Below are 26411 nucleotides of genomic sequence, written 5' to 3' on the forward strand. Positions count from 1 at the left end.
AAAATATAGTGACATCTGGTAAGAGAGGTGACTCAGTGCCACCACAGAGACGCATTTGTAGAGTTTTAAACATAAACAATACACATAAAGCATAAACATAAACTAGCAAGTTCAGAGGGAAAAAATAAATCAGAGAAATGTCTTAAGATAAAAAAGATTAAGATACCTGAGGTATATTGTGTTTTCCATACTTCCAAAATTTATTTTGTGATAGAAGAGACTTAAATTTCTCCTCCAGGGAGTCAAGTTCATTATCAGGTAAGAGGCAAAGCAATTTCTTTAATGCCAATAAGGAACAGGTTATAACCCGATAGAATTTAGCTTCTCTCTCTTCCTCTGGAACAGTTCTTATTGTAAAAAGAAAATAAATATGATTAATGATTAAATATAAGCCAAACTACATACTTTAAATATCTTCTATTTTAAATGCCTACCACAGTTGCTTTATTTCTATATTCTATTCTTCCTATGCCAACCCCTCCTCAAAATACAAACATCCACGAATTCCAATCAGCTTTCACAGAACAGGTGGCAGTGATGAGAGCCACAGCTGGGGACGTGCACAAGTCCACTGCTCTCGGCAGCAGGCAATGGGATGAGCCTCGGGGGCGGGTGTCACTGCGTCTAAGATTCCCTTCCTGACAGACTCAAACAGTGTGATTAAAACGTAAGAAAAGTAAAGGGAACATTTTACTACTATTTCAGTAAAACTATTCACAGTCTCTAACGATTTTCAGCCAGACCACAGAATGGTTCCTGCTAGGACTGTCAGAAGGTGAATGTGGCCTGGCCAGTGTGGCTCAGTGGCTGAGCATTAGGCCATGAACCAGGGGGTCTTGGTTCGATTCCCAGCCAGGGCGCATGCCTGGGTTTTGGACTAGATCCCCAGGAGGGAGTGTGCAGGAGGCAGCCGATTGATCAATTGATGACTCTCTCTCATCCCTCTCCCTTCCTCTCTCTAAAATCAATAATATATATTTTTTCACCCTAGTCAGTTTGGCTCAGTGTATAGAGCATCGGCTTGCAGACTGAAGAGTCCCAGGTTCAATTCCGGTCAGGGGTACATGCCCACACTGCAGGCAAGATTATTAAGTGGGGATGTGCAGGAGACAGCCGATCAATGATTCTCTCTCACCATTGATGTTTCTCTCCCCCTCCCTCCCTCCCTCCCTCCCTCTCTCCCTCTCTCTCTCTCTCTCTCCCTTTCTCTCTGAAATAAAAGATATACTTAAAAAAAAAATCTATTTTTAAAAAGAAGTGAATGTGGGAAAAACCTAAAAGCATCTCTTTGTAAACAAACCAAATATGTGGCTCCCAGATCATGCACCTCACCCAGCAGGATGGACCACAGGGAGCAGCACCGAGGACAGTACCTGCCACAGCACTCCAATCCATTTTCTTTTTTTTAAGATATATTTTATTGATTTTTTACAGAGAGGAAGGGAGATAGAGAGCTAGAAACGTCAATGAGAGAGAAACATCGACCAGCTGCCTCTTGCACACCCCCTACTGGAGATGTGCCCGCAACCAATGTACATGCCCTTGACCGGAATCGAACCTGGAACCTTTCAGTCCGCAGACCAACGCTCTACCACTGAGCCAAACCGGTTTCGGCTCCAGTCCATTTTCATCTCTGCATGCAGCACCCCTTTACACATGTCACCTTATAACCCAGGAGTGAGACAGTCCTTAACGTGAGTTACACGTACAACTTACTGTGGGTCACTGAGGGAGTCGGGAGTTTCCTTTAGCAGGTGGTCCTGCAGCACCTGCAGGGGGACAAGCGGAGCCTTGAGATGCCACTGAATTGAAAGTAACAGGGAGAGCCTAACCTCACCCTACCTCAACAGGTCTCCCCGCCCCACAAAGAAGCTACATTAAGCAGCAAAGCTAAAGGTTTAAATTTACTTATTTTCTTTCCCCATCATCCCCAAGACTGGCTGCTGCTGGGGTTACTTTTCCAAACACCTGCCGATTCCATCAGGAGAAAGTGTCCCCGAGACACTCCTGCCCTGGCTTCTCGGTCCGGCGTGCCGAGTGGTGCAGGGCGTGGACTCCCTGTCAGTACTTAGGAGAATCAGGCCCTGCTCCCCTTCCCCTCTGAGCGCTTCCCTGCTCAGAGAAGAACACGGCTGTGCTCTGCCCCGTCACAGGCAAGTCTAGCTCCTGTCGGAAATGCTGGGTGCGTCTGCCTCCTTCTGGGCCCAGCACAAGCGAGGAACAGGCTTCCGTGTCAGTTTCACCAGCACCAACAGACGCGACACTAGCTGAGCATTCCCACATGCCAGGCAATGCTCGGAGCACACTTCCTGCCTCACCTCCCTCCGTCCTCACAACTTCTTAATGGAGGACAATCCCCATGGTGACAGACTGGGAAACGGAGGGATAGCAAGTCGCCTGGGGTCACACACCTTACTGATGGGAGAGGGGCCCTGAACAAATGGTGTCCCCAGGCCCTCCCTTTTACAGGCAGCACAACACACGATCTGCAGACAGAATCTCCGAGACCTGAACTGGGGAACTAGAATGCACATCATGTACCGTCTAAGTCTGGCATTTTGACTTTCATTTGTCTAACTCCCCTCTAATAAGTTGGCTTTGTCTTTGGAACAAAGTGCAAACCTGTACCTGCAATGAACTGTGACAGAAGCTGAGGGGAAAGTAACATGGAGGAAATCACTCACAGGTTCCACAAAAAGCCAGCACACACACACACACACACACACACACACACACACACACAAACACACACACCACCATGAACAGCCAATCAGTTATCTCAAAATCCATTTTCTAAAACTCTTATTCTTAAACTTTTTTTACATTTTTAAACTTATTTTTATTGTATATATTTTTAGTGAATTCAGAGAGAAGGGAAAGGAAAAGAGAGATAGAAACATCAATGATAAGAAAAAGTCCTCCCCATTTTGGCTCAGTGGATAGAGCATCGGCCTGAGGACTGAAGGGTCCAAGGTTCGATTCCCTGTCTGGGCATATGCCGGGGTTGCGGGCTCAATCCCCAGTGTGAGGTGTGCAGGAGGCAGCCAATTAGTAATTTTCTCTCATCATTGATGTTTCTATCTCTTTCTCCCTCTCTCTTCCTCTCTAAAATTGAAAAAACATATATATTTTAAAAATTATGAGAGAGGTCGAAACCGGTTTGGCTCAATGGATAGAGTGTCAGCCTGCAGACTGAAAGGTCCCGGGTTCGATTCCGGTCAAGGGCATACACTTGGTTGCAGCACATCACCGGTGGGAGGTATGCAGGAGGCAGCTGATCGATGATTCTCTCTCATCGATGTTTCTAACTCTCTATCCCTCTCTCTTCCTCTCTGTAAAAAATCAATAAAATATAAAATAAAATAAAAATAAATAAATCTTAAAAAAAAAAAATTATGAGAATCATTGATTGACTGCCTCCTGCACGCCTCTCACTGGGAATCAAGCCCAGTGGGGATGCATGTCCCCTTGACCGGAATCAAACCCGGGACCCTTCAGTCCACAGACCGATACTCTATCCACTGAGCAAACCAGCAAGGGTGCATTTTCTAAAACTCATAGTGTCCAGACTCATGACACTTCACTTTCATAACAGGCACCACTTGATATTTACATAAACAAGCGACTCTTGCCTTGTGGTTGGCTTAGAGAACTCCCTGAGATGATTGAAGGTACAAATCCTCTCCCCTAGAAAGACAAGCGTGGCACAAACTGAGAAATGGAGCCTGGCAGGATTGAGACCCTCCTGGGGAAGGAGGCTGCAGAAGTGTGCCTGTGGGAGAGGAGTTGGGAGAGGACCAGCCAGGAAGAGCCCTGGAGTCCATGTTGTAGCAAGGAGGGGAGACAACAGGAAGGCTGGCTGATTGATGGGAGCAGGGAGGGAAGGAGGACAGACATGGGCTCTGAAGACCCAGGAGCACTGCATAAGGGAATGAACAGAAGTACACATTTTTTAGATCCTCAACTCCCTCTCACTCACAGTCCATCTACTTCTATTTCATGTAATATTGAGAAGGCTGATCATCTGTTTTTCTAATCCGTATTTCAGGAATAGAAGGGGGGACAAAGGAAAACAGTACTAGATGCAGACTAACTGAAAGCCACAGAAATTATGGCTGATACCAGTTGGCAAAGTGTGGGCCGGGAGATGAAGAAACTTTCAGGAGTCTAGATGCGTATAGCAATTTGAAGGGTAATTTGCCAATACTTATAGAAATTTTACATGTTCAGCCGAAACCGGTTTGGCTCAGTGGTAGAGCGTCGGTCTGCGGACTGAAAGGTCCCAGGTTCGATTCCGGTCAAGGGCATGTACATTGGTTGCGGGCACATCCCCGGTAGGGGGTGTGCAAGAGGCAGCTGGTCGATGTTTCTAACTCTCTCTCCCTCTCCCTTCCTCTCTGTAAAAAATCAATAAAATATATTTAAAAAAAAAAAAAAGAAAGAAAGAAATTTTACATGTTCATATCTTTTGACCCAACAAATGATGACTCAAAGTCCTGACAGTTATCACCCCCACAAGTGGGAAGAGATCTACTCATGAATGTCCACTAAAGCAGTGTTTGTTATATTGAAAATATTGCAGTAAAACTACACATGTATATTTTAAAAGTTACCTGGACTGCCATATATCCATACAGAGGAATAGCAGAGAGCCAGAAAAAAGAATGAAGTAGATATGTAAACATGTGTTAACATGGAAATACGGGGGAAGGAAGTTTAGATTGAATTTTTAGATGCACTCTTTTTTTATATTAGAGTCACGAATACGTGCATGGGTGGGGTCCCTCAGCCTGGCCGGTGATTGGGCTGATCAGGGCCATCTCGCCCAGTCCCAACAGGGGTCGATTGGGCCAGTCAGCCAGGGTTTGGGACCGCAGGAGGTTGGTCGGCCGTGAAGGTTGGCTGTGGGAGTGTACTGACCACTGGGAGCAGCTCCTGCATTAAACATCTAACCCCTGGTAGTCAGTGTGCGTCATAGCAACCAGCCATTAGGTTGACCAGTTGTAATGGTTGCTTATAAAAGGCTAATATGCAAATTGTCCCCTCGGGAATTTGACCGTGCGACCTGGAGTTCGATCGCTTGCTGTGACGTGCACTGACCGTGTGAAGCAAAGGCAGGCCCCGGCTGGCAGCTGGGAGGCCCCAATGGGCCCTGAATGCCAGCCAGGCCTAAGGACCCTGTCTGTGCACAAATTTCATGTTCCGGGTCTCCAGTGTTAATCACATTTATTTTATTTTCTTTTTTAAAATATATTTTATTGATATTTTACAGAGAGGAAAGGAGAGGGATAGAGAGTTAGAAACATCGATGAGAGAGAATCATCAATCAGCTGCCTCTTGCACACCCCCCACCAGGGATGTGCCCACAACCCAGGTACATGCCCTTGACCGGAATCGAACCCGGGACCTTTCAGTCCACAGGCTGATGCTCTATCCACTGAGCCAAACTGGTTTTGACCAGTGTTAATCACATTTAAAATGCAACATGAATAGTTGTGTTAAACAATCTTCTGCCCAGCCGCTGTGGCCCAGTGGGTGAACCAAGAGGTTCCCAGTTTGATCCTGGGCAGGATACAAGCACGGGTATTTCAGGCTGGATTCCCAGCAGGGAGCATGCAGGAGGCAGCGATGGATGTTTCTCTCTCATCAATGTTTCTGTCTCCTATCCCTCTTCCTTCCTGTGTCTAAAAAAAAAAAATCAATAAGAACATATACCTATGTGTGTATACACACACACACACACACACACACAAATACATACACACACATATATATTTTTAATGATAATTTTCTGTTGGAAAGATTCCACACACATACTCCCTCATAAAGCTAGGTAAGAAAGCTGTCACTGGGGGGGAAAAAAAAAAGCTGTCACCTTAAATACTTTAATACATAAAAAACAGAGTGGCAAGAACTTACACTTGTGATCTCATCCTTACAGAATGCTATGGCTTCAGGCTGTTTGCTGGGAGGGAAGGCTGCTTCGAAGGCATCTTTTGCTGCGGACGCGGCTGGTGCATAAGTATCACACTGTGCTATGAGCCAATAGCCCATTAAACTTTTTAAATAAGGAGCCAAGTGTTTCTTAACTTTGAGGATAAGTTTTTCAAAAGCTTGCTGTGTGGCTTCTCGAACCCGTCGGTCATGGTCCTATTGAAAACATAAGATGGTTTAAAATAGATCTAACTCATTAAAATAAATATACATAATTCTGTACATGCTATGACGACCCCTTAATAAGAATTCAACTATTTACAGAACTAAACAATAGCAACTATGTGAAGTAATTAATTTATTTCCCTTCTCCCAAAGACATAAGAACTATATTCAAGACTGAGCCAAGGCTAGGCCTTAACCCAAGTGTGGGGAACTTTTTTCCTGACAAGGGCCATTTGGATATTTATGACATCATTGGAGGGTCATACAAAATTATCAACTTAAAAATTAGCCGGGCCGAAACCGGTTTGGCTCAATGCATAGAGCGTCGGCTTGGGGACTGAAAGGTCCCGGGTTCGATTCCGGTCAAGGGCATGTACCTTGGTTGCGAGCATATCCCCAGTAGGGGGTGTGCAGGAGGCAGCTGATCGATGACTCTCTCTCATCGATGTTTCTAATTCTCTATCTCTCTCCCTTCCTCTCTGTGTAAAATCAATAAAATATATTAAAAAAAAAAAAAAAAAAAGTAGCCGGGACCGGTTTGGCTCAGTGGATAAAGCGTCGGTCTGCGGACTGAAAGGTCCTGGGTTCAATTCCGGTCAAGGGCATGTACCTTGGTTGCGGGCACATCCTCAGTGGTGTGCAAGAGGCAGTTGGTCGATGTTTCTCTCTCATCGATGTTTCTAACTCTCTGTCCCTCTCAATTCCTCTCTGTGTAAAATCAATAAAATATATATTTTTAAAAATTAGCCTGCTATATTTGGTCAAACATTTAATTAACTCACCACTAATGCTTTGGCAGGGCCAGACCAAATGATTTTGTGGGCCTTACTGATTCTCATTCTTCTGCATCAAATATACACAGAAATTAAACTACCCAAATTTATTGTGACTGGAAAGCATTTGAGTAATTCTAACCTAACTTTTGAAAACACAGACTCCCTATACACGTCATACAACGTGTAATTAAGATCCAATTAGTGTAACATTTCATAATCCTTACCAAAAATGTACTATAAACATTACAGACTCTATAATTTAGATTTAAAAAATATGCAACTGCTCTGGCAGGATAGTTCAGTTGGTTAGAGTGTTGTCCTGAAAGACCGAAGTTGTGGGTTCAATCCCCAGTCAGGGCACATGTATGAGTCAAACAATCTATCTACATGTATAAAACCTAAGCAACTGTTATGACCAGTCGACCAAATGACCAGTCCTACGATGCACACTGACCAACAGGGGGCAGGCGCTCAATGCAGGAGCTGGCCCCTGGTGGTCAGTGCACTCCCACACCCAACCTTTTGTGGCCGACCAACCTCCTGCAGTCTTTCCCCCCAGCTGGCCAACCCTGATTGCCCCAATTGCCAGCCAGGCTGAGGGACCCCACCTGTGCATGAATTTGTGCACCAGTTCTCTAGTAAACACATAAATAAATGGAACAACAAACTGATCTATCTCTATTTCTTCCTCCTTCCCTCTGGACCTCCCTCCTTCCCTTCAAGGCCTTCCTCTCTCTAAAAGTCAATTAAAAAAAAAAAATACAACAGAAGTAAGCCAGTAAAGTCTGGATACTTACAAGTGAAATTTTGCAAAAAATTCTTGGCCAGTATGGAAGAACTCCTTTTACAATTTCTGTGTCTCTCTCTGTACACATAGTTCCAAATTCTTGCATAGCCTGAAGTAAATTATTAGCATTGTTAAGGATCAATAGCCATAATATTGGCTTTTTATTACATTCATTCTGTTCTAGAAGCTTCATCTGTTTTATTTAATGGGAGAATACATTGTTTCTATTTGTGCTGGTACATAGGACTAATATAAAGAGTTCCTTTACAAGCTAGTATGATAAAAAACTTTAAGTTGTTTTAAAAAAGATAAATACACAGGATTAAATTACATTCTCTAATGGGATAAAAAGAATACAGCAAGAAAGCCAAAGTGGCTCCAAAAAGTGCAGAGCAGCACACTGATTTATAACTAAAAGGCAAGTGCAAACTACGCTTAAGTCTGTGTGTCAGAAAAAAGTGCAACAGAGAAAAAAATTACTAGCGATGATTCATTTCTCTCTACATGAAACATGCCAATGATATCTTAATAAAAGGATTATTGCCAAAACCGGTTTGGCTCAGTGGATAGAGCGTCGGTCTGCGGACTGAAAGGTTCCAGGTTCGATTCCGGTCAAGGGCATATACATTGGTTGCGGACAAATCTCTGGTGTGGGATGTGCAAGAGGCAGCTGGTGGATGTCTCTCTCTCATTGATGTTTCCAGCTCTCTCTCCCTTCCTCTCTGTAAAAAATCAATAAAATGTATTTTAAAAAAATAATAAAAAATAAAAGGATTATCTTCATCATTTTCATGGAAACAAGAAATCTCACTTTTAATTTCGTGGTGACATCTTTCTTAGAAAGTTTCCGCAGCACCATTCGGAAATCAGAATCCACAAGGTTGTCTATTTCCTCAGCTCCTTGAACGGCAGGAACGTAGCCCAGGTCACTCTGAAATGTTCCAAAACCAATGAATCCAGGCACAGTTCCCTGTTCTTTAGCTAGAAGTTCTGCAGCTCGGCCACTGTTTGAAGGCTGATAAGAAAAGAGAGAAAAAATGTCAGAGTCCAGGAAGAGGTCAAATGTAACTTTGAGTTCTTGAGTCATCCTTGGTAATTGCCATGGAAAAACAAGCTTTTATTTGAGAACTACTACATTTTAGCAATGTCCCCAAGGGTGAATGTTTCCATCACCAAGAGGGTCTTAGTAATGATCTCAGCGCATTGCGGACGGATCATGAGATTTCTCATGTTTTCATATTATACAGTGCTTTACAAAGTATCATATTTTAAAAAGATATTAGCTTGGAAGAACATTTATGTAAAATGTCTTTTGTACTCATTCAATAGAAACTTATCTGGCCACTGTGTAGCTCTAGCGATAAAACTACTGGTCCACAATGTGTTAGGAGCTATTTCCTGGTTTCCTAAACATCAGAAAAACGTTCTTTAAACTGGGTACATAATATCAAAGTTAATGAGTCATGACATTATTTTAAAGACATAGATTAAAATATTTAAAATCGGCGGAAACCGGTTTGGCTCAATGGATAGAGCATCAGCCTGCGGACTGAAAGGTCCCAGGTTCGATTCCGGTCAAGGGCATGTACCTTGGTTGCGGGCACATCCCCAGTAGGGGGTGTGCAAGAGGCAGCTGATCGATGATTCTCTCATCGATGTTTCTAACTCTCTGTCCCTCTCTCTTCTTCTCTGTGAAAAATCAATAAAATATATATATAAAAAAAATTTAAAAAAAATCAGAGAATGCATCACGAATGGTAAGCCCAAGTATTGTTTTATCGAATGTTTTACTTCCAATGTTTTTATAAATAATATGTATATACACTTGTATACTGTGTAATGTAAAATTAACTCAAAATGGTTACAAATTACATTATTATGGACATAAAAATCAATACGATTATCATAAGATACATTATTTTGTTTTGAACCATAATCAGTGGTCTGCTTGACTGTCACACAAAGTGGTAGTCTCTCAGCACTAAATGTTAAGGGATTAGTTGTGACAGAAAGAAAATATCTGAACTGTTGAAAGAAATTCATATGGTGTCATCAAATAGGAAAATGCCTCAGTTCAAAGCCCAGGATGACATTACAATCCCTCTAAACTTATCTGCTTCTTATTTCTCTAAAAGAATGTTCAAACAGGGCTATCAAATGTGATTCAGTTTGCCCGTACTTAACAAAAGTGTGCAGGGAGAACTTATTTGTCAAGGAATAATCTGGATTACTTTCTAAACTAAAGTGAGTGACCAGAAATGGAAATGATGGCCTGAATTAAATTTTTTCAAAATAGCAGCATTTAAGACTAATTGCAACAAAGGTTCTCTACTTTAAAACCTTATTAAAATGAACGCTATTCAATTTGTCTTTCTCAATATTGACACATGAACAAAAAGCTACAAAGAAAGTTAGTGAACTAAAATACAATTCTGGGACATCAGAATTTTACAATATCTATAACCCCATTTGTAAACAGCTTTATTATAAAACAGAATGAAGTACTAGTATAAAAAACTAATTATTGCTAAAAGCTAAAGGAGTCAAGGCTGAATTCTGAACTGACCTCAATTATCGGAGCTGGACAGTGATAACTGGGCGTGGGAGAAAAGGTATCCCATTTCTAGTTTCCAATTTAAAAGTAACAAATTAGTTCAATGCTCTGATTGTATTTTTTACTCAATGTCTACTTTGAGTTTGAAATACAGTTACTGTATCTTTTTAATTATTCTATTGTATGTCAGATGTTTATACCCACAGCTCAAAAAACAAGAACCTGATTTTATTTCCAGCAGTTAACTTTCTCATATACCTACTTCACTCTTTTGTGCTTGTCTTCCAGTTTTTAGACCACCATAGCAGTAACTGATTCTAGCAATTATCATCAAAGAATGCTAAAACTAGGAGATGGAAGTTTGTGGGAGAGAACAAAGTATTTGAAGTGGTGAACTTGCGTCTACAGTTTAAACACCAAACTCAGAACATACCTTTCCCCGGCTGGTCTCACCAGTTCAGAAATGATCTGCCCTCTTTCCTCCCTTTGCCTCAACTGATCGCCACAATGTATGTTCCAGTCACAAAATGAAGGTAAGGGTCCCTGAATAAACTATGCCCTTTCACAAATTACACTTGCGTCTTTGCATGATCTTTTTTCTCCACCTGAAAACCTATACATTTTAATTGTCTGACAAACTCCCACTCCTCCTTCAAAACACACTCAGGTTTTCAACATTTGCCTCCCTCAAGTCAATCCCCATTCTTTTCTATTCCCCCACTTCCTCTCTACTCATATCTCTATCGTAATTCTCTAATATATTACCATTATTTATATACTTATTGGTGTCTATCACCAAGAAAATGGGCCCTAGACAGTTTCCCCAATGGGTAGAGCATTGGCCCACAGACTAAAGGATCTCAGATTCAATTCCAATGAATGACATGTACCTGGGTTGCAGGCTCGGTCCCCAGCCCTGGTTGGGGCGCATGCAGAAGGCAACCAATCACATCCATGTTTCTCTCTTGATCTCCCCCCTCTCCTTTCCACTCTCTAAAAATCAACGGGAAAAATATCCTCAGGTGAGGATTAACTAGAGCAAAGGGGGCATTTGTCTATCACTTTTGAATACCTGGCATTCAGGATTCAAGGTCTTCTGCTGCATCAATGACTGCCACTCAAATCCCAATTCCACAACTCCTGGTTACATGACCTTAGGTAAATTCATCTCTTAAGCCTCAGTGCCATCATTCTTAAAATGAGATAACTGTAGCTAACTTGTTATGTGGGTTTTTGTCAAGATTAAACCTAAGTTTTTAGATCAACAGAGCAGTAACTGATTCCAGCAATTACTAACAAAGAATGCTAAAACTATTAGATGGAAGTCTGTGGGAGAGAACAAGATATTCCCAGTCTCAAACTACCACTTAATATGTTTTTAACTAGAGGCCCAACGCATGAAATCTGTGCATGGGGAGGGGGGTGTCACTCAGCCTGGCTTGTGTCATCTTGCAATCTGGAACCCCTCGGGGGATGTCCAACTGCAGGTTTAGGCCCCATCAGATATCCCTCTCGCAATCCGGGACCCCTCACTCCTAACCGCCTGCCTGTTCGCTCTTTACTGCTTGGCTCGCCACTCCTTAGCATTACTGCGGAGGCAGGAGAAGCAACCGCCGCCACCACTGCACTCAGCAGCCATGAGCCCAGCTCCTGACTGAGCAGCATTCCCACTGTGGGAGTACACTGACCACCAGGGGGCAACTCCTGCATTGAAGGTCTGCCCGGTTGGTCAGAGCGGTCATAGCGATCAGTCGTTCTGGTTCCACCATTAACCGTCACTGGGCTTTGATAGATAGATAAGATAGATAGATAGATAGATAGATAGATAATCAATGGAAAAAACTCACTTCATCAAGTGAAGAAACAAATACCACCAGTGATGAGACAAACAGGCTATGACACAGGGAGAAAGTCAGAGCTTCATCTAGGAAGCATTCCTGTTAAAATAGTTTAACTTGAATCAAATCATAAGGAACGAGGAGACAACTCTAAGTTAAGCAAAACAATTGGCCTAGACTCTTCCAAACTGTCCATGCCATAAAAGAACACCCCTCCCACCATGGGGAAAAAGCCAGGAGACTGTCAAGATCTAAATAATAAATGGAAATGAGTGGTCTCCAGCTGGATCTTGACTTTTTAAATTTTTTATTTCTTAAATTCTTTAAAATATGTTTTTACTGATTTGAGAGAGAGAGAGAGAGAGAGAGAGAGAGAGAGAGAGAGAGGGAACACATTGAGATGACTAGAGAAATCTGAATACAATGCTGTATTCTATTAGCTAACAGTATTATACCGAAGTTACATTTTTCTGTGTTAGAATTGTTTGCCGTTATGTAGAATGGCATTATTCTTATAATTCACACTAAGTACTCAGGAGCTGAATTTCTGCAAGTATCGATACTTCTCATATGGTTCAACAAAACACACATATTTAGACCGAGGAAGCAAAGATGACCAATTATTGACACCTGTCTAGATGACCAATATATTGGTTGTCGTTATAATAATCTTGCACATTACTCCCTAGTACTCTTTTCTTTATATTTAGAGTATTTAAAAAACAAAACATTGAGGACATCTTCAAAATAAAAACAAAACGTTGAGGACATCTGGGCTCCGTGCGGCTGCAGAAGGGATGGGGAGGCGGGAGGGCGAGAGCCTGTCCTGGACCCCGGCCCTCAGGCTCCGTCCGGCAGCCTCCCACCCCCGGAGTCCGTGGCCCCAGCGCGCCCGCAGGTGCCTCCCGGTCGTCCGCCGCCGCATTCAGGAAGGCGCGCGGGAGGCAGCCGGCGTGGACCCCTCCGCCCTCCGCCCGGCTCACCGCGCGCCGTGGGGACGCCCGCCCGCGGGAGGTCACGCTCCCGCCCCCGCCGCGCCGCCGCCCGCTCGGCCGGCCGCCCGCTCTCACCCGCAGGTTCCCTTTGGTCCGCTGCTTGTTCTTCCCGCCCATGGTCGCGATCTCCGCCACCCTCAGCCGCAGCCCCCGGGTTGACACAGCCGGGCCACAACTTCCGGCCCTGCCTCCGGAAGCGGTCACACAACAACTTCCGGGCCCTCCCCTTCCGCCACCCACCCGGTCTTCCTGCCGCCCCTCTTCCGCTCCCGCCCTCCGCCCCCCGCCTCCCGCCGCGGCCCTGGCTGCCTCCCGCGTCACCTCACAATTAGAGCCACGTCTCTGAGTGACGTCACCGCTGCCCAATAGGAAGCCGCTCCTGGGACCGCCGCGCTGATTCCCCTTCCCGGGCTGCAGGAGGCGAGATTGGTTCCGGTGGAGGGGAGGCTGCAGGATGGTTGCAATGGGGCGGCTGGCCAGGGCAGTGTGAGACCTTTGGAAATGCAGTCGTCAACATCATCTGAGTGTTCGTTAGAAACGCAGGCTAATAAATCAGATTCTGCATTTTAAGCAAGATTCTCAGGCCATGTTAAATTTGAGAAGTAGTGCTATAGGCCAGTGGTCGGCAAACTGCGGCTCCCAAGCCACATACGGCTCTTTGGCCCCTTGAGTGTGGCTCTTCCACAAAGGGCCACGTGCGGGCGCCCACATACAGTGTGATTGAAACTAAGTGACCCAAGCACAGAAGTTGGTTTTCGGGTCTCTAAAGAAATTTCAATAGTTGCACTGTTGATATTTGGCTCTGTTGACTAATGAGTTTGCCGATCACTGCTCTCTGCTCTCAGCAATATTCCCTCTAAATTCCCACCTCTTCGTATAACTGTAACGTGCAGTTTTAGAAAAGGGGGTGACTGTAGAAGTATGTTATATTTGAAATGTACAGATCTTGTAGTTCGTGATTTTGCATCTGAAAATGAGAAAAAGCACCTGTTGCTGGTTATGGCCTCATGTCCACATTCCCCCTTTTGACACTGAGCTGGGCAAACTCTCCTTTATTTGACTGGCTCCTCAGCTGGCACTGGGAGACTGGACCAGAACACATCAGGGACAGCTCCACTGGGTTAGCCTCTTGGGTCAGACTCCTGCCCTGTAAACTATCAGACCAGCCTTATTGCACCCTTGGGAGCCAGATGCAGCCAGGCACCACCCTATCTTCAGGGTTTTAAACTAAGCCCTGTCAGGGCCTCCTCCAAACTACTCTGATCGCCAGCTTTCCTTCTTCCTTTCCTTCCTTCTTTCCTTTCTTTCCTTCCTCCCTCTCCCCTCCCCTTCCTCCCTCCCTCCCTCCTTTCTCCCCTCCCTTCTCTTGCTCTGATACAGTGTATGAGAGGGGTTCATTTCCCCCAGTTGCTCGTGGAAGTGGGGTTCTTGGGGTACTTCTAGAATAGGCATTTCCAGAGACCCCCATGAGAGGATGAGGTATAGTAGAAAACTTTATTTTCACAGAATTACACCTCTGGATTTCCAAAGTCCCATTTCCCTTAGTCCAGTCATGGAAAACGGGCAGGTTGGGCTTCACTAGGTCTAAATCAGAGCCAGCGTCCAGAGTTTCCTTTCCATGTTGGAGCAGACGAGGTGCAGTCCATGAGTTTATATGGCTATAGAGGAAACATGGGCCAGAGCCAAACCGATGGCGAGGAGCAAGTCTGAAGAGTGCCTGTTTAGGGGGTTATACATTTCCAAATGTCCACACGCTTGCAGTGGCCATGCTCTCTGGCCAACCATCTGTCTCCAGGTGTGAGTGGCAAATAAGTCCCTTCCCTGGGCCACCACAACCTTATCGGACTGTGTCCGTTTCCCTTCGTTGGATCCCTTCCCTGTGTCTTCCAGGAATGGGCAGGTGCTCCCTGGGCAGTGTGATTGCAGCGTCCTGGTGAAGCTGCCCAAACAACATGCCTGTAAGTCTGCCTTCCCTTTCTCCTCTCCTGTTATCAATAACTGGCTAATACCAATGGTATCACAGGGATTGTAGCTGCTGCTTCAGTGCTGACCTTTGTTACCTCTTTTGGCTTTTAAAATCCCTTTAACCAATCTCCCACATTAATTTTTTAACATATCCTTATTGCTTTCTGAGTGGGAGGGAGAGAATCACTGATTGCCCCCCTGCACGCCCCACACCAGGGACCAAGCCCAACCCAGGCATATTTATTTACTGTTAAATAGGTAGTGGTTTGTTTTCTGAACCAGATGGCATCTGGTTTGCTAGGTTGTGCTTCAGTGGGAGGCTCGTGGTGCCCCTGGACAGAGTTTCTACGGGCTCAGTTTATCCTAGGTTGTGTAATCAATGTGTGTGTGTGTGTGGGGGGGGGGGAGGTGTTAACTCCCAGCATCTGTCCTTAACTCTAAGCTGCCTTCCAGTTTTACAGAAACTGTTGGATTCTTCGATAACCTGAAACATGATTTCTTAAACAGATAAAGCTCTGTAACAGCCGTTTTTATACAAATACTGAAAGTAGTAAGTTTTTATCAAATTAATGTGCAGATGATAAGATTGGCTTCCACTTTTCAAGTTCAATGGATCTGGATTTGTGGGATTGTTATAATTTTTGAATTTTGTTTTGCTTAAAAATACTATTGCCCTAGCTGGTTTGGCTCAGTGGATAGAGCTTGGCCTGTGGACTGAAGGATTCCAGGTTGAATTTTAGTCGATGTCATATGTCAAGTTTCAGACTCGATCCCCAGTAGGGGGCTTGCAGGAAATAGCTGATCAATGATTCTCTCATTGATGTTTCTAACTCTCTCTCCCCCTCCCTCTTTCTCTCTGAAGTCAATTTAAAGATATGAGTAAAAAAATAAAATTAAAAACTAATAATATTGTTGCCCAGCCAGTGTGGCTCAGTGGTTGAATGTTGACCTCGGAACCAGTTCAATTCCTGGTCAGGGCACATGCCCATGTTTTGCCCTGGATCTCTGGTTGGGGAGTGTTAGAGGCAGCCAATCCAATCAATGATGTTTCTCTATCACTTTCCCTTCCTCTCTCTCTAAAAATCAATGAAGCATACTTAAAAAATAGTTCTATTGTTTGTATAGGAATTACTTTTATAAATAAAAGTGGACATGTAGCCAATGTTTTCTGCACGCACTGTTTTCTATAGATTTTAAAAAATATATATTTTATTGATTTTGTACAGAGAGTAAGAGAGAGGGATAGAGTTAGAAACATCGATGAGAGAGAGTCATCGATCAGCTGCCTCTTGCACACCACCTACTGGGGATATGCCCGCAACCAAGGTACATGCCTTTGACTGGAATCGAACCCGGGACCTTTCAGTCCCCTAGCCGATGTTCTATCCATTGAGGCAAACCGGTTTCGGCTGTTTTCTATACATTTTTAACTTTTAATCATAAGTTGATTTGGCATTAAAAGAAAGGATAACACTTTCTTCATGATGATTCCAGTTCAAGACATATTATCGGGATAATACATAGAAAAATTGTCATTATGGAATGAATATACATATTGAAGTTTTACATTTAAGGATCTTTATATTAAATATATATTCATTTTTAAAGTCTAAGGAAGCTATTGTATATTGCTCTAACATTTAACTAGTTTCTTACAGCTTTTATTGTGTCTCTTACCTTAATGTATGTAGGACCATCTAACTTGCTGTTTTTTTGCTGACTAGTACTCTCACCCATTTTCAAAGGAATTTACTAATCACGAGGTTGGAACATCTATATTCTCTTTGTCATTCTGTCAATAATCCAATGTCTAAATTTGACAGGTTTGTCTCAAGGAAGAAAACTAATAATACAATATTATATTCTATGTGGTTTTTGTTACACTTGAGATCTGTATATTTGTACATAGCAGTGTACTTTTTTTTTCATTTTGAAGGAGTCTTTATTAACACAAAGTTGAAGAAACAATATTAGCCTTAAAAATTAATGATTAGTATTTTGAACCCAAGTCATTACCCAACACAGACACCAAAACTGATGCAAGGCATGGTGAAATAAACAAAACAGACCAAAAAAAGTTTAGAGCATTAGAGATTATTTACAAACTTCAAAGTCAGTGAACTAATATGAAATGTCTAAGGAAGAACTTCAAAGAGAAGATAGAGTGTAGATCTTATAGAGTTTTATAATTGTAAAAGAATATGGCCCATATCTTCATTTCCTAGATTTGTTGGAATGTTCAAGGGGGAAAAAAGCACAGAGCTATGGTTCAAAGAATATTGTGCCTGGAAAAGTTAAACTGTGAGACAAATTATGAGGTCCTGGACAACCCGTTGACTCTTTGTGGCTGTCCAGGTCATCTTCCATGAAAAGGAATTTGTGCCCTGTGTATGATACAAAAATTAATAGTTAATGTGTTTTTATTAAATATTTATAACCCATTCTTTTTTTTCTTTTTTTAAAATATATTTTATTGATTTTTTTTTGCCCCCCTCTCCCTCCCAAAAATCCCCTCCCTCCCCAGAGTTTTGTGTCCATTGGTTGTACTTATATGCATGTATAAAAGTCCTTCAGTTGATCTATTATCTCCCCCAGATCTTCCTCCCCTCCCCGCTGTAATTTGACAGTCTGCTTGTTGATATACTGTCTCTATATCTATCTTTTGGTTCATCAGTTTATAATGCTCTTTATTATCCACAAATGAGTGAGGTCATGTGGTGTTTCTATTTCATTGATTGGCTTATTTCACTCAGCATGATGTTCTCCAATTCCATCCAGGTTGCATAGCAGTGTATTTTTAATTAAAATAATGTACAGCCTGGCTGGTGCGGCTCAGTGGTTAAGCATCAACCTATGATCCAGGAGGTCATGGTTCAATTCTGGTCAGGGCACATGCCTGGGTTTCTGGCTCGATCCCCAGTGTGTGGCATGCAGGAGGCAGTCAATAAAATATACTCTCTCATTACTAATGTTTCTATTTCTCTCTCCCAAATCAATAAAAACATTTTAAAAAAGAGATTGAGCTCAGTTCATGCCTTACATTTCTGTAAAGTGAATTCAGGAACAGAGCATTAAGTATACAAAAATATAGATGAAACCAGTTTGGCTCAGTGGATAGAGCGTTGGCCTGCAGACTGAAAGGTCCCAGGTTCGATTCCGGTCAAGGGCATGTACTTTGGTTGCAGGCACATCCCCAGTGGGGGGTGTGCAAGAGGCAGCTGATCGATGATTCTCTCTCATCGATGTTTCTAACTCTCTATCCCTCTCTCTTCCTCTCTGTGAAAAATCAGTAATATATATATATATATATATATATATATATATATATGAAGGAAAAAATATATATATGAGCTGCAAACTCTAAGAAATACTTCATGTATTGGTATATCAAATGGTTGGGACAGAATAGAAACTAAAGCTCTGGAAATATTTATTTGGCAAACAGCTTTCCACTGCTCATAAGTGGCCCAGAAATATAAATAAGTTGGTTTTTATTTCATAAGGAGAGGCCCGTGTAGGGTCTAGGTTCCCTAGGCCTGGCCGGTGATCAGGGCCATCCAGGGCCTGCCTTCATTCCATGCCTCCCCCTGGTGGTCAGCCACATCACAGTGAGTGATCCAACTCCTGGTGGAACTCCAAGGGGGCACTATGCATATTAGCCTTTTATATAGATAGATAAGCTGTCTACAGCAAGGCTGGTGCTGGGTCAGCAGCTCACCACAGGCGCTGGCATCTCTGTGGTCTCCTGGCCCCTGCCCTCGAGCTAGAGGGGCTATGCAGCTCCAACCATCGGCCTTGGTGTTGCAGCAAAAAGAGGGGGAAGTGCTCTTGCTGTGTCAATCATGTTTACTAGGAGAGCAAAAGTTTTACCAGGCAACCCATAGCCAAAGCCCTATCCACAGGCCACCTAAGCTTTAAGAGAGGCTTGGAGAGCTGATGGAGGCAGATTAAAGGGCAAGGGTTAGAGAATGGGTGGCAAGTTGAACGACCAATATTATCTAACTCAAGTCAAATTCATTTCTCTTTCAAAATGGGTAGATATGTCAAGGTATTTCTGTCAATAATTTTAAGATTATAAACTAAGACTCGGTTCTGTTTTCAATCAGGACATATTTTTAACAGATGCACTTTAGCTATGCTACTTTTTCTTTTTTTTTTAACCCCTAACATTCTAGAATGTACTAAAGGAAAATTACTTAATGGCCAACAGTGACAATATACTTTCAATGACTCCTCTACTCAGCTACTGTCCTTCCACGCCAAAGAACATCTGAAAAACATCCCCACATCCACTGGCATTTAAAAATTGATACAGTTGACCAAAGTCCATATGGTTTCCTCTGGCTCCACTAACAGTGAACACTTTTTCTTCAAAAACTGAAAATTTTCTCCATCTTTCCATTTCATCATTTGTACCATCCAAAGGAATGTCTTCTCGATGGCGAATCAAAATTCTCTTCCAGTTTAATTTTTTGAGTCTGAAAAAAATTTTTCGAAGTAGAAAATTTGAAACTGTACTGTGCATTCTAGAACACTGAAAACATTATTTTCCCCGGAAGGAAGAAACCTAGTTTATCTCAGGGATTTATTTTAATCAAATGTGATTCTGGTCATAATCCTGACCCCAAAGTTATTTGTTGCATTATCACTGACACAGAAAGTGCTGATTCTCAAACTCCCGAAAGGGACTCCTCAGAAACTCATTTAGGGTATCGTTAGAGAAGTAAGAGGATTAGAAATTCCCAAGCTTCACAGGGAATACACAGCTTACGATGAGGAAGTATCATATCCATGGGAATGGAGGGCCTTGACTCAACATCTCTTTACAGAATCCTCCCATGTGCACTGTCTGATGAGGGAAGTGATGTGATCACATGTAAGTTCTACTTTGTCCACTGACTTGAGACTGAATTCCCCTGACACCACCCAGGGGAATGCTTATTTTTACATCCCTAGGATCTAGCTGAGAACTGCGATTATTGGCACAGCACACAGTTTGTGAGAGTGCACCCACCTTGACCAGAATTCTTCGCAAGCACCATGGGGGCCTTCCACACAGACCACACCTGGCTTCCCAGGCATGCTAAACCCTGACAGGGCGAGCTCCTTCGCCCACTGCAGAATGTCCTTCCGTTTGCACTTGTTGTAGATGTGATGGCTATAGATCCAGAGTCTCGTGAGAATGACATGGACAGGCTGGACTGTACTTCCTGGAATCGGGGGAGGGATGGGGTCTCTGCTGACATAACCAGAGGCATGTTCTCTAACCCAGTCGGTGGCATTCAGTATACAGACATCTCCTAGGCAATTCCTCTGTAGGTATGTGGTCAGATCTGTGTTCAGCTGAGTCTGCTGGGATCTACTTAATAATACTGACCTGGTTTATATGGAATAAAACATTAAATCAATTTTCTTGTAACAGAAAATAAACTCAACAATTGCTATTAGTATTCTCCAATTAATTTTGACCTTAAAAGCTAGCCAGTTCCTGTAACACACCTGACAGTGATTTCAGGCAGAACTGCAGGGTATTCAAAAGGAAGAATACAGGCCAGAGAAAACACCACCTGATCAAAAGAGAAGAAAATGCCCTCAGCGTTATGTCTTGACTTGTTTCAATTCTCCCAAAAGCAAAGCTGAATTACCACTGTGTCCGCAGACATGTCCAGGTTCATGTTGATAGTAAAGTAAACTTTTGAAGATCGGCCCTCCATCGTCCTCTTTTCAATGCAGTCTTTCAGTTCTGCTACAGCAAGCTGGTCATTCACTATGAGCTCATTCTCACCAGGGAACATGCTGGCCAGCAGGTCTAACTCAGAAAGCTGGGCCTCAGCCTGCTCAATCTCAACCATTTTTGGATATCTGTAAGTTTCTAAGGAGGTAAGAATAACTGACAATTAACACGTACAATCTTAGGATGAAGGGCATTTATTAGATTAGTGTCCTTTACTTATTTAAAAAGTATTTGATTTCTTCAGAAAATGTGAAATTTAATCAGAGTATCATTCCCATTATTCTACTTTGTAATATGTGTGTAATAGATGTAATATGTTAATATGGGACAATCCAGTGCAAACAACAAACTCTAATAACTACACACCAATTCCCACGTTTTGAGGTAGTTGATCCGGCATCTTGATCTACTTCATAAAAGTAACTGAAAAATGTAATCAAAACCCACATCAATGACAGAGCCAGGAAAGAGGCTAAGACTTGTCACCTTGGAAACCTAGAATGAACAGAGTAAGTAGAGCTAATTGTATGATGTTTTTTTTCTTAATATTAAGTATATTAGTTTTAAAGGCAGGAGACTGGGAAAAGTAACCCCTGTCAACATTAAAAAAGTACAAGGTTGGAAAATTCAAGTAGTAGAGAAAAAAATTAAGATATAGAGTCCTGCTGCTAGTCTCTTCCCCTACCTACCTAAGTCCCCCATCCAAGACAAAGAGTTTTTGATGTTTCACATCCAAAAAATTTTAAGCATTATACATAAACATAAATGGAAGATATATGCTGATATAATCCTATCTAATAAAGAGGGAATATGCTAATTGATCCTCACACTGTAGCAATGATGGCGGCACCCACAGCTACAAAACGAGGGAATATGCTAATTGACTGCCCCACCATCAAAGATAGTGGCATCCACAGCCAATGAGGGAAAATGCTAATTGACTGCCCCACCCTAAATATGGCAGCGGCCAGGGCCAGCCTGAGTTGTGATGGGGCATTGCCTTCCCGATTGCCAGGTCGCCTCCCACCCCTGAGGGACTATGAAAGGGGGCAGGCCAGGCTGAGGGACTCCCCCTCCAGTGCATGAATTTTCATGCATCGGGCCTCTAGTATGTAAATATATGTAGAGTGAGATATCTAAACATAATTATACATCTCCCTGCACCCACTTCCTATCCCTTTTACCCCTCTTTGGAGATCTAGTCACTGTCATCACATGGCAATCTAGCTCATTCTCTCTAGGGGTTGTCATCCTGAATCAGGTAGGCATAATTTATTGCATTCTTTACCTTGGACATTTGGGTTGCTCCCACACTTTTGCTATTATGAACAATTCTGTAAAGAAGTTCATTTCATATATACAGTTTGATGAGTCATACACACACACACACACACACACACTAGTATATATAATTTGGTGACTACATATTCAAGGGTAAGTTTGCTGAGATGGCTTGTTGGAACAATAAGTTCAACATTTAAAAACTGGGTAAAAATTACCAAGTTGCCTTCCAGAAAACTGTTTGAATTTTTTACATAGTTCCCTCCTTTTAAAAAATAATTTTTAATACTTTGTGTTGTGTGTGTGTGTATGTGTGTGGCATTCAAACAGAGTTTGAGGGACATATAGGACTATAACAAAAAACCTAACAACATTCATGTCATCCAAGTTCCAGAAGGAGAGAAGAAGGCAGAGCTGAAAAAGTACTTGAAGACATAATGGCTGAAAATTTTCCAAATATGTCAAAAGGCATAAAGGATTTCAAGAAGCTGAACATATTTCAAGCAAGATGAACCCACAGAAATCCATATTAAGACACATCATAGTCAAACTAAAGACAAAGAAGAAAACCTTGAAAACAGCAAGAGATAAATGAGGAAAAATAATTCATGTAAGAAAGTATTTCTCATCAGAAACTATAAAGGCCAGAAGGAAGAGTCATAATATTTTCCAAGTGCTGAAAGTAAAGAAAAATTATCCCACAGTTTACATCCAGTGAAAACATCCTCAGGAATGAAAGGAAAATCAAGACATTCTAAGAGGAATGAAGCAACTATCAATAGTTGACTAAACATGGTACAAGGAAGGAGGAAAAGGCTTTTACTTTCCAATTCGGATGCTTCAATATAATTTGAAGTTTCGTGATTAGCCTGCAGCACTTTTAAATTTCACAGAAAAAAGGAGGCAAATATTGCTTACCTTCTCAAAGAGAATCTACTCAGTGAAGTCAAACACCATCATTTCTGTTAGCGGTATCCTGGGGGAATTCTTTCTCCTCTTTGGTGAAGTTTTATCGAGCAGCTACCATATGTAGAGCTTCTCCCATTCCTCCTTCCTGGAGCATTATTTATTTATTTACTTACTTATTTAATATATTTTTATTGATTTCAGAGAGGACGGGAGAGGTAGAGATAGGAACATCAATGATGAGAATCATTGATTGGCTGCTTCTTGCACGCCCCCTACTGGGGATGGAGCGGAAACCTGGGCTTGTGCTCTTGACTGGAATCAAACCCAGGACCCTTAAGTCCATAGGCCAAGGCTCTATCCACTGAGCGAAACCAGTGAGGGAGAGCCTTCTGTTTAGTTTGAGGATCAGGACATTAATAAGATCTAGAACAATGAAGATGAAAAGACTTAGTGTTAAATGATCAGTATAAATATTATTACAGGCATGGGAGTAAGATGGGGGCACCATCAATGAAATGGGCCACCAGAAACTTCGGCAAAGGCCACAGGAGCTGAGCTGAGCCTTGAAAGAAGGGCAAGACTTGGACAAGCTGAGTGGGAGGCATAATGGGGAGAGGAGAGGTCTGTGAGGCAGGAGAGCACAGAAAAATCACATAGCCCTAAACCTGCCCCTGCCTCACAACCCCAGCGCCCAAGGCCTACTCCAGAGGCTTATGATTTGGACTATTTTCCCTGGTGCTACTGACTTTGTGACCTAACCTATTTTGGCCTTCTTTCCTCTCTGGACAGCTGACTTCCACAGCCCACAGCACCCAACTCCTGAGCCTTTCTTGTGGCCAGGTTCAGCCAATGGGCTGGCAGGAAGTGGATGGGAGGAGAGAGTCCATGGTACTTTGCCACAGTTCTCTGCTTTGGTGGGATTCTGACAATGGCTGGGACGGGCTAAAGACCACCCTTCTGCAGGCAGCCCTTGTTCCTCATCTCTAGCAGACCTTTCAGGCCTAGTCAGTTCCTTTAAACTTGGCCACTCCTCTATGAATAATTGAGTGTGTGTTATTTCCTTCCAGACCCTTTGGTCCTCCTACCCAGAGTCTGGATCTAATGTCTCAGTCAACTTTCACTCAACACTGTCATCACATTGACTGTATGCAGTGTCTAATACATGTATATTGAGACAAGCAAGAGAGTACCAGCAGCCCTTTCATCCCAGCTTAGAAAAACCTATTGGAACTGGTGACTGGGCAACAGTTTTGCCACTGAGAGGAAGGAGATCCTAGAGTTCCACAGGGGAAGGCAATTGGCTGACCCCGGACAGCTCCCCATGGAGTGAACTGACCGGTTCACCATCTGGCTGTTGGTTTCAGACTCGGAAGCAGGAAACGCCCTCATATTGAGTGGACCCACTCCCCACAGGCTGCCTTGGATAATCCATTATTAAGTGCTTTAGGACATTAGCTGTGATGGATCCTGTCAAAAACAGACCACAGATTATGGGGATGTCTGAGCTATGAGGGGTGTTGAGTTCATTAGGATGAACTGGATGCAAATCTGGAAAACATGAAGAGCTCTCTGTCTGTACCCGTGTGAGCCGATGACAACACTACATCATTCCTGATGCCAGTGTGGTTCCAACCCAAGTCCAGGTGCCAGTGCCACGCTGGGGAAATTTTACACAAAAGCGTTTCTGCTTAAATAAGTTCTTGAGGTGCAGAATGACAGAGTTCAACCAGTTTCTTTAGGGTGCCCAGGGTCTAGACTGATCTAGTGTTTATCTTAGACAAATGTGATTGCATTTGGACAATACATTATATGGGCACTTTTTTTTTTTGTATGTGGCTTTTCAGCCTTTTTTGTTAGATCACAGTATGCACTATGAGTTTCTAAGAGGAAGGTTTAGTATGTGTTGTACCCCAAACCTATCTGACCCTGGAACACTTTTCTCCAGACCTAATGACATTAGCGTTTCTTGACACACGCGTTATTCCTGGCTGGTCATCTAGCGGCCCCAACTTAGTGAAATACCAAGGCTACAACCCATCTTCATCGAGTCCTTTTCAAATAATGTTTAAAATTCCAGGACTTAGCCGAAGCTGGTTTGGCTCAGTGGTAGAGTGTCGGTCTGCAGACTGAAAGGTCCCAGGTTTGATTCTGGTCAAGGGCATGTACATTGGTTGCGGGCACATCCCCGGTAGGGGGTGTGCAAGAGGCAGCTGGTCGATGTTTCTCTCTCATCGACGTTTCTAGCTCTCTATCTCTCTCCCTTCCTCCTCTCCGTGAAATATCAATAAAATATATCTAAATAAAATTCCAGGACTTAGAATTCCAAAAATACCCTTCCTAGTCTGCTTTGGAGCTGAGGACTCCAGGAAACAGCTTATTGGTGTTATTAGAGGAAAGGAGGTCACGACTGTCCTTGACTAGTGGTTTAAGTATGCACTCTTGCCAGTATGCCCAAGTGCTACCTGCAACCCATGACCTTGACCTTAGGCCAGTGGCTTGGTTTCTTGTGCCTCAGCCTCCCAATCTCCAAAGCGGGGAGGACAGGGCTGCTGTGAGGACCGAGTGAGGGTGTGGAAACTGCACAAAACAATGCTTGGCACTAGAGTAAGTGCCCTACAAGCGCCTGCTAGGACCGCGATGGGCTCCTCACTCAAGTGTTTCTTGAGCACCTACTGTGTCCAGTGCGGTCCTTGGCACTAAATGACAACAATGAACAACAGGACAAAGAAATCTCTGCCTCCACGGAGATGCCCTCTGGTGGGAGGAGCCAGGACGCGGCTAGCTGTTAGGATGAAAAGGCAGGAAGGGGTCAGGAGCCAGGGAGAGGTCTGGGCCGAGTTCCCGGCCAAGGGCACAGCACCCTCGGGCCCGAGGCAGGAGGATGAGGACCGGTGGCGGGAGCAGGGAGGGGCTTCAGTAGTCAGGGCTGGAGGGGAGACGCTGGCAGTGCTTGCGGGGCTCACACGGGCCAGAACTTTCCATCCTGACTACGGAGGCCCACGCGGGGTCAGGCTCGGTCACGCAGAGGCCTCACTGCTGGCCGCGCGGGTGAGGGGAACGCACCTGCTGGCAGGGCCTGCGGCTGGGAAGGATGCCCGTGGCTCGTTTAGTCCCCGGCCCGCATTTCTGTGGATACCAGCGACTTCCTCGCCTCGGCGTTTCTGGGTCAGACCAGGCCCGGGGCGCCCACCTGTTTAATCCCCCCACGGGGCTCGGCGCCCATATGGGTCCGGAACCAAAGGACGGAGCCGCAGGTTGTCCACACGGGCCGCGCTGGGGCTCAGAGGGTACGGAGCAGAACCAGAGGGCCCACCGAAGCTCAGGAGCGCTTCCGACGCCCCGCGTTGGCCCGAGGAGCCGCGAGGGCCCCGCGCCTCTGGCAGCAGCCGCTCCCGCCGACCAGCAGGTGAACA

General features: G+C 43.7%; 3 protein-coding genes across 7 annotated transcripts in view; 1 reads left to right on the forward strand and 2 right to left on the reverse strand.

Moving 5' to 3' along the window:
- LTN1 (listerin E3 ubiquitin protein ligase 1) overlaps positions 1–13334 on the reverse strand; it is a 48166-nt gene extending 34832 nt beyond the window's left edge. For both annotated transcript variants that reach the window (XR_004987033.1, XM_036432660.2), the window contains exons 1-6: positions 13185–13334; positions 8534–8737; positions 7733–7831; positions 5920–6150; positions 1717–1769; positions 167–347 (exon numbers count right to left, since the gene is read on the reverse strand). Coding sequence is in view for 1 of the 2 variants with exons in the window: in XM_036432660.2 (XP_036288553.1) it covers positions 167–347; positions 1717–1769; positions 5920–6150; positions 7733–7831; positions 8534–8737; positions 13185–13226 (810 nt within the window). In the remaining variant the exon portion in view is untranslated. The remainder of the gene's footprint in view (positions 1–166; positions 348–1716; positions 1770–5919; positions 6151–7732; positions 7832–8533; positions 8738–13184) is intronic.
- Positions 13335–18487: 5153 nt separating this feature from the next.
- On the reverse strand, positions 18488–26404 carry RWDD2B (RWD domain containing 2B). 4 transcript variants are annotated; one of them, XM_036432688.2, is made up of 6 exons: positions 26062–26404; positions 23008–23143; positions 20720–20946; positions 20574–20641; positions 20089–20451; positions 18488–19552 (listed from the first exon to the last, which is right to left on the reverse strand). In XM_036432688.2, exons 3-6 carry the CDS (start codon positions 20924–20926, stop codon positions 19318–19320), a joined length of 873 nt encoding a protein of 290 aa, XP_036288581.1. In that variant the 5' UTR covers positions 20927–20946; positions 23008–23143; positions 26062–26404; the 3' UTR covers positions 18488–19317. The 4 variants fall into 4 exon arrangements, with proteins under 4 accessions (XP_036288581.1, XP_036288578.1, XP_036288580.1 ...); XM_036432685.2 differs by lacking the exon at positions 23008–23143 and having other exon boundaries at positions 20723–20946; positions 26189–26404; XM_036432687.2 differs by lacking the exon at positions 23008–23143 and having other exon boundaries at positions 26189–26404.
- Positions 22059–26411, forward strand: part of USP16 (ubiquitin specific peptidase 16) — a 29597-nt gene continuing 25244 nt past the window's right edge. Inside the window, exon 1 of the mRNA XM_045579791.1 lies at positions 22059–22069. The gene's annotated coding sequence lies outside the window, so the exon portion shown is untranslated. The remainder of the gene's footprint in view (positions 22070–26411) is intronic.

The sequence above is a fragment of the Pipistrellus kuhlii genome, unplaced genomic scaffold, assembly GCF_014108245.1.
Source record: "Pipistrellus kuhlii isolate mPipKuh1 unplaced genomic scaffold, mPipKuh1.p scaffold_m20_p_115, whole genome shotgun sequence".
Lineage (NCBI taxonomy): Eukaryota > Metazoa > Chordata > Mammalia > Chiroptera > Vespertilionidae > Pipistrellus > Pipistrellus kuhlii.

What these genes read in the sequence shown, in the direction of transcription:
- RWDD2B (XM_036432687.2), bottom strand. Translation starts at nt 20,926, where the DNA reads ATGGTTGAGATTGAGCAGGCTGAGGCCCAGCTTTCTGAGTTAGACCTG. An exon ending in ACATGTCTGCGGACACAGTG is followed by an intron (nt 20,642 to 20,719) that starts GTAATTCAGCTT and finishes TCTTTTGATCAG; the next exon opens with GTGGTGTTTTCTCTGGCCTG. An exon ending in CTGCCTGAAATCACTGTCAG is followed by an intron (nt 20,452 to 20,573) that starts GTGTGTTACAGG and finishes CATATAAACCAG; the next exon opens with GTCAGTATTATTAAGTAGAT.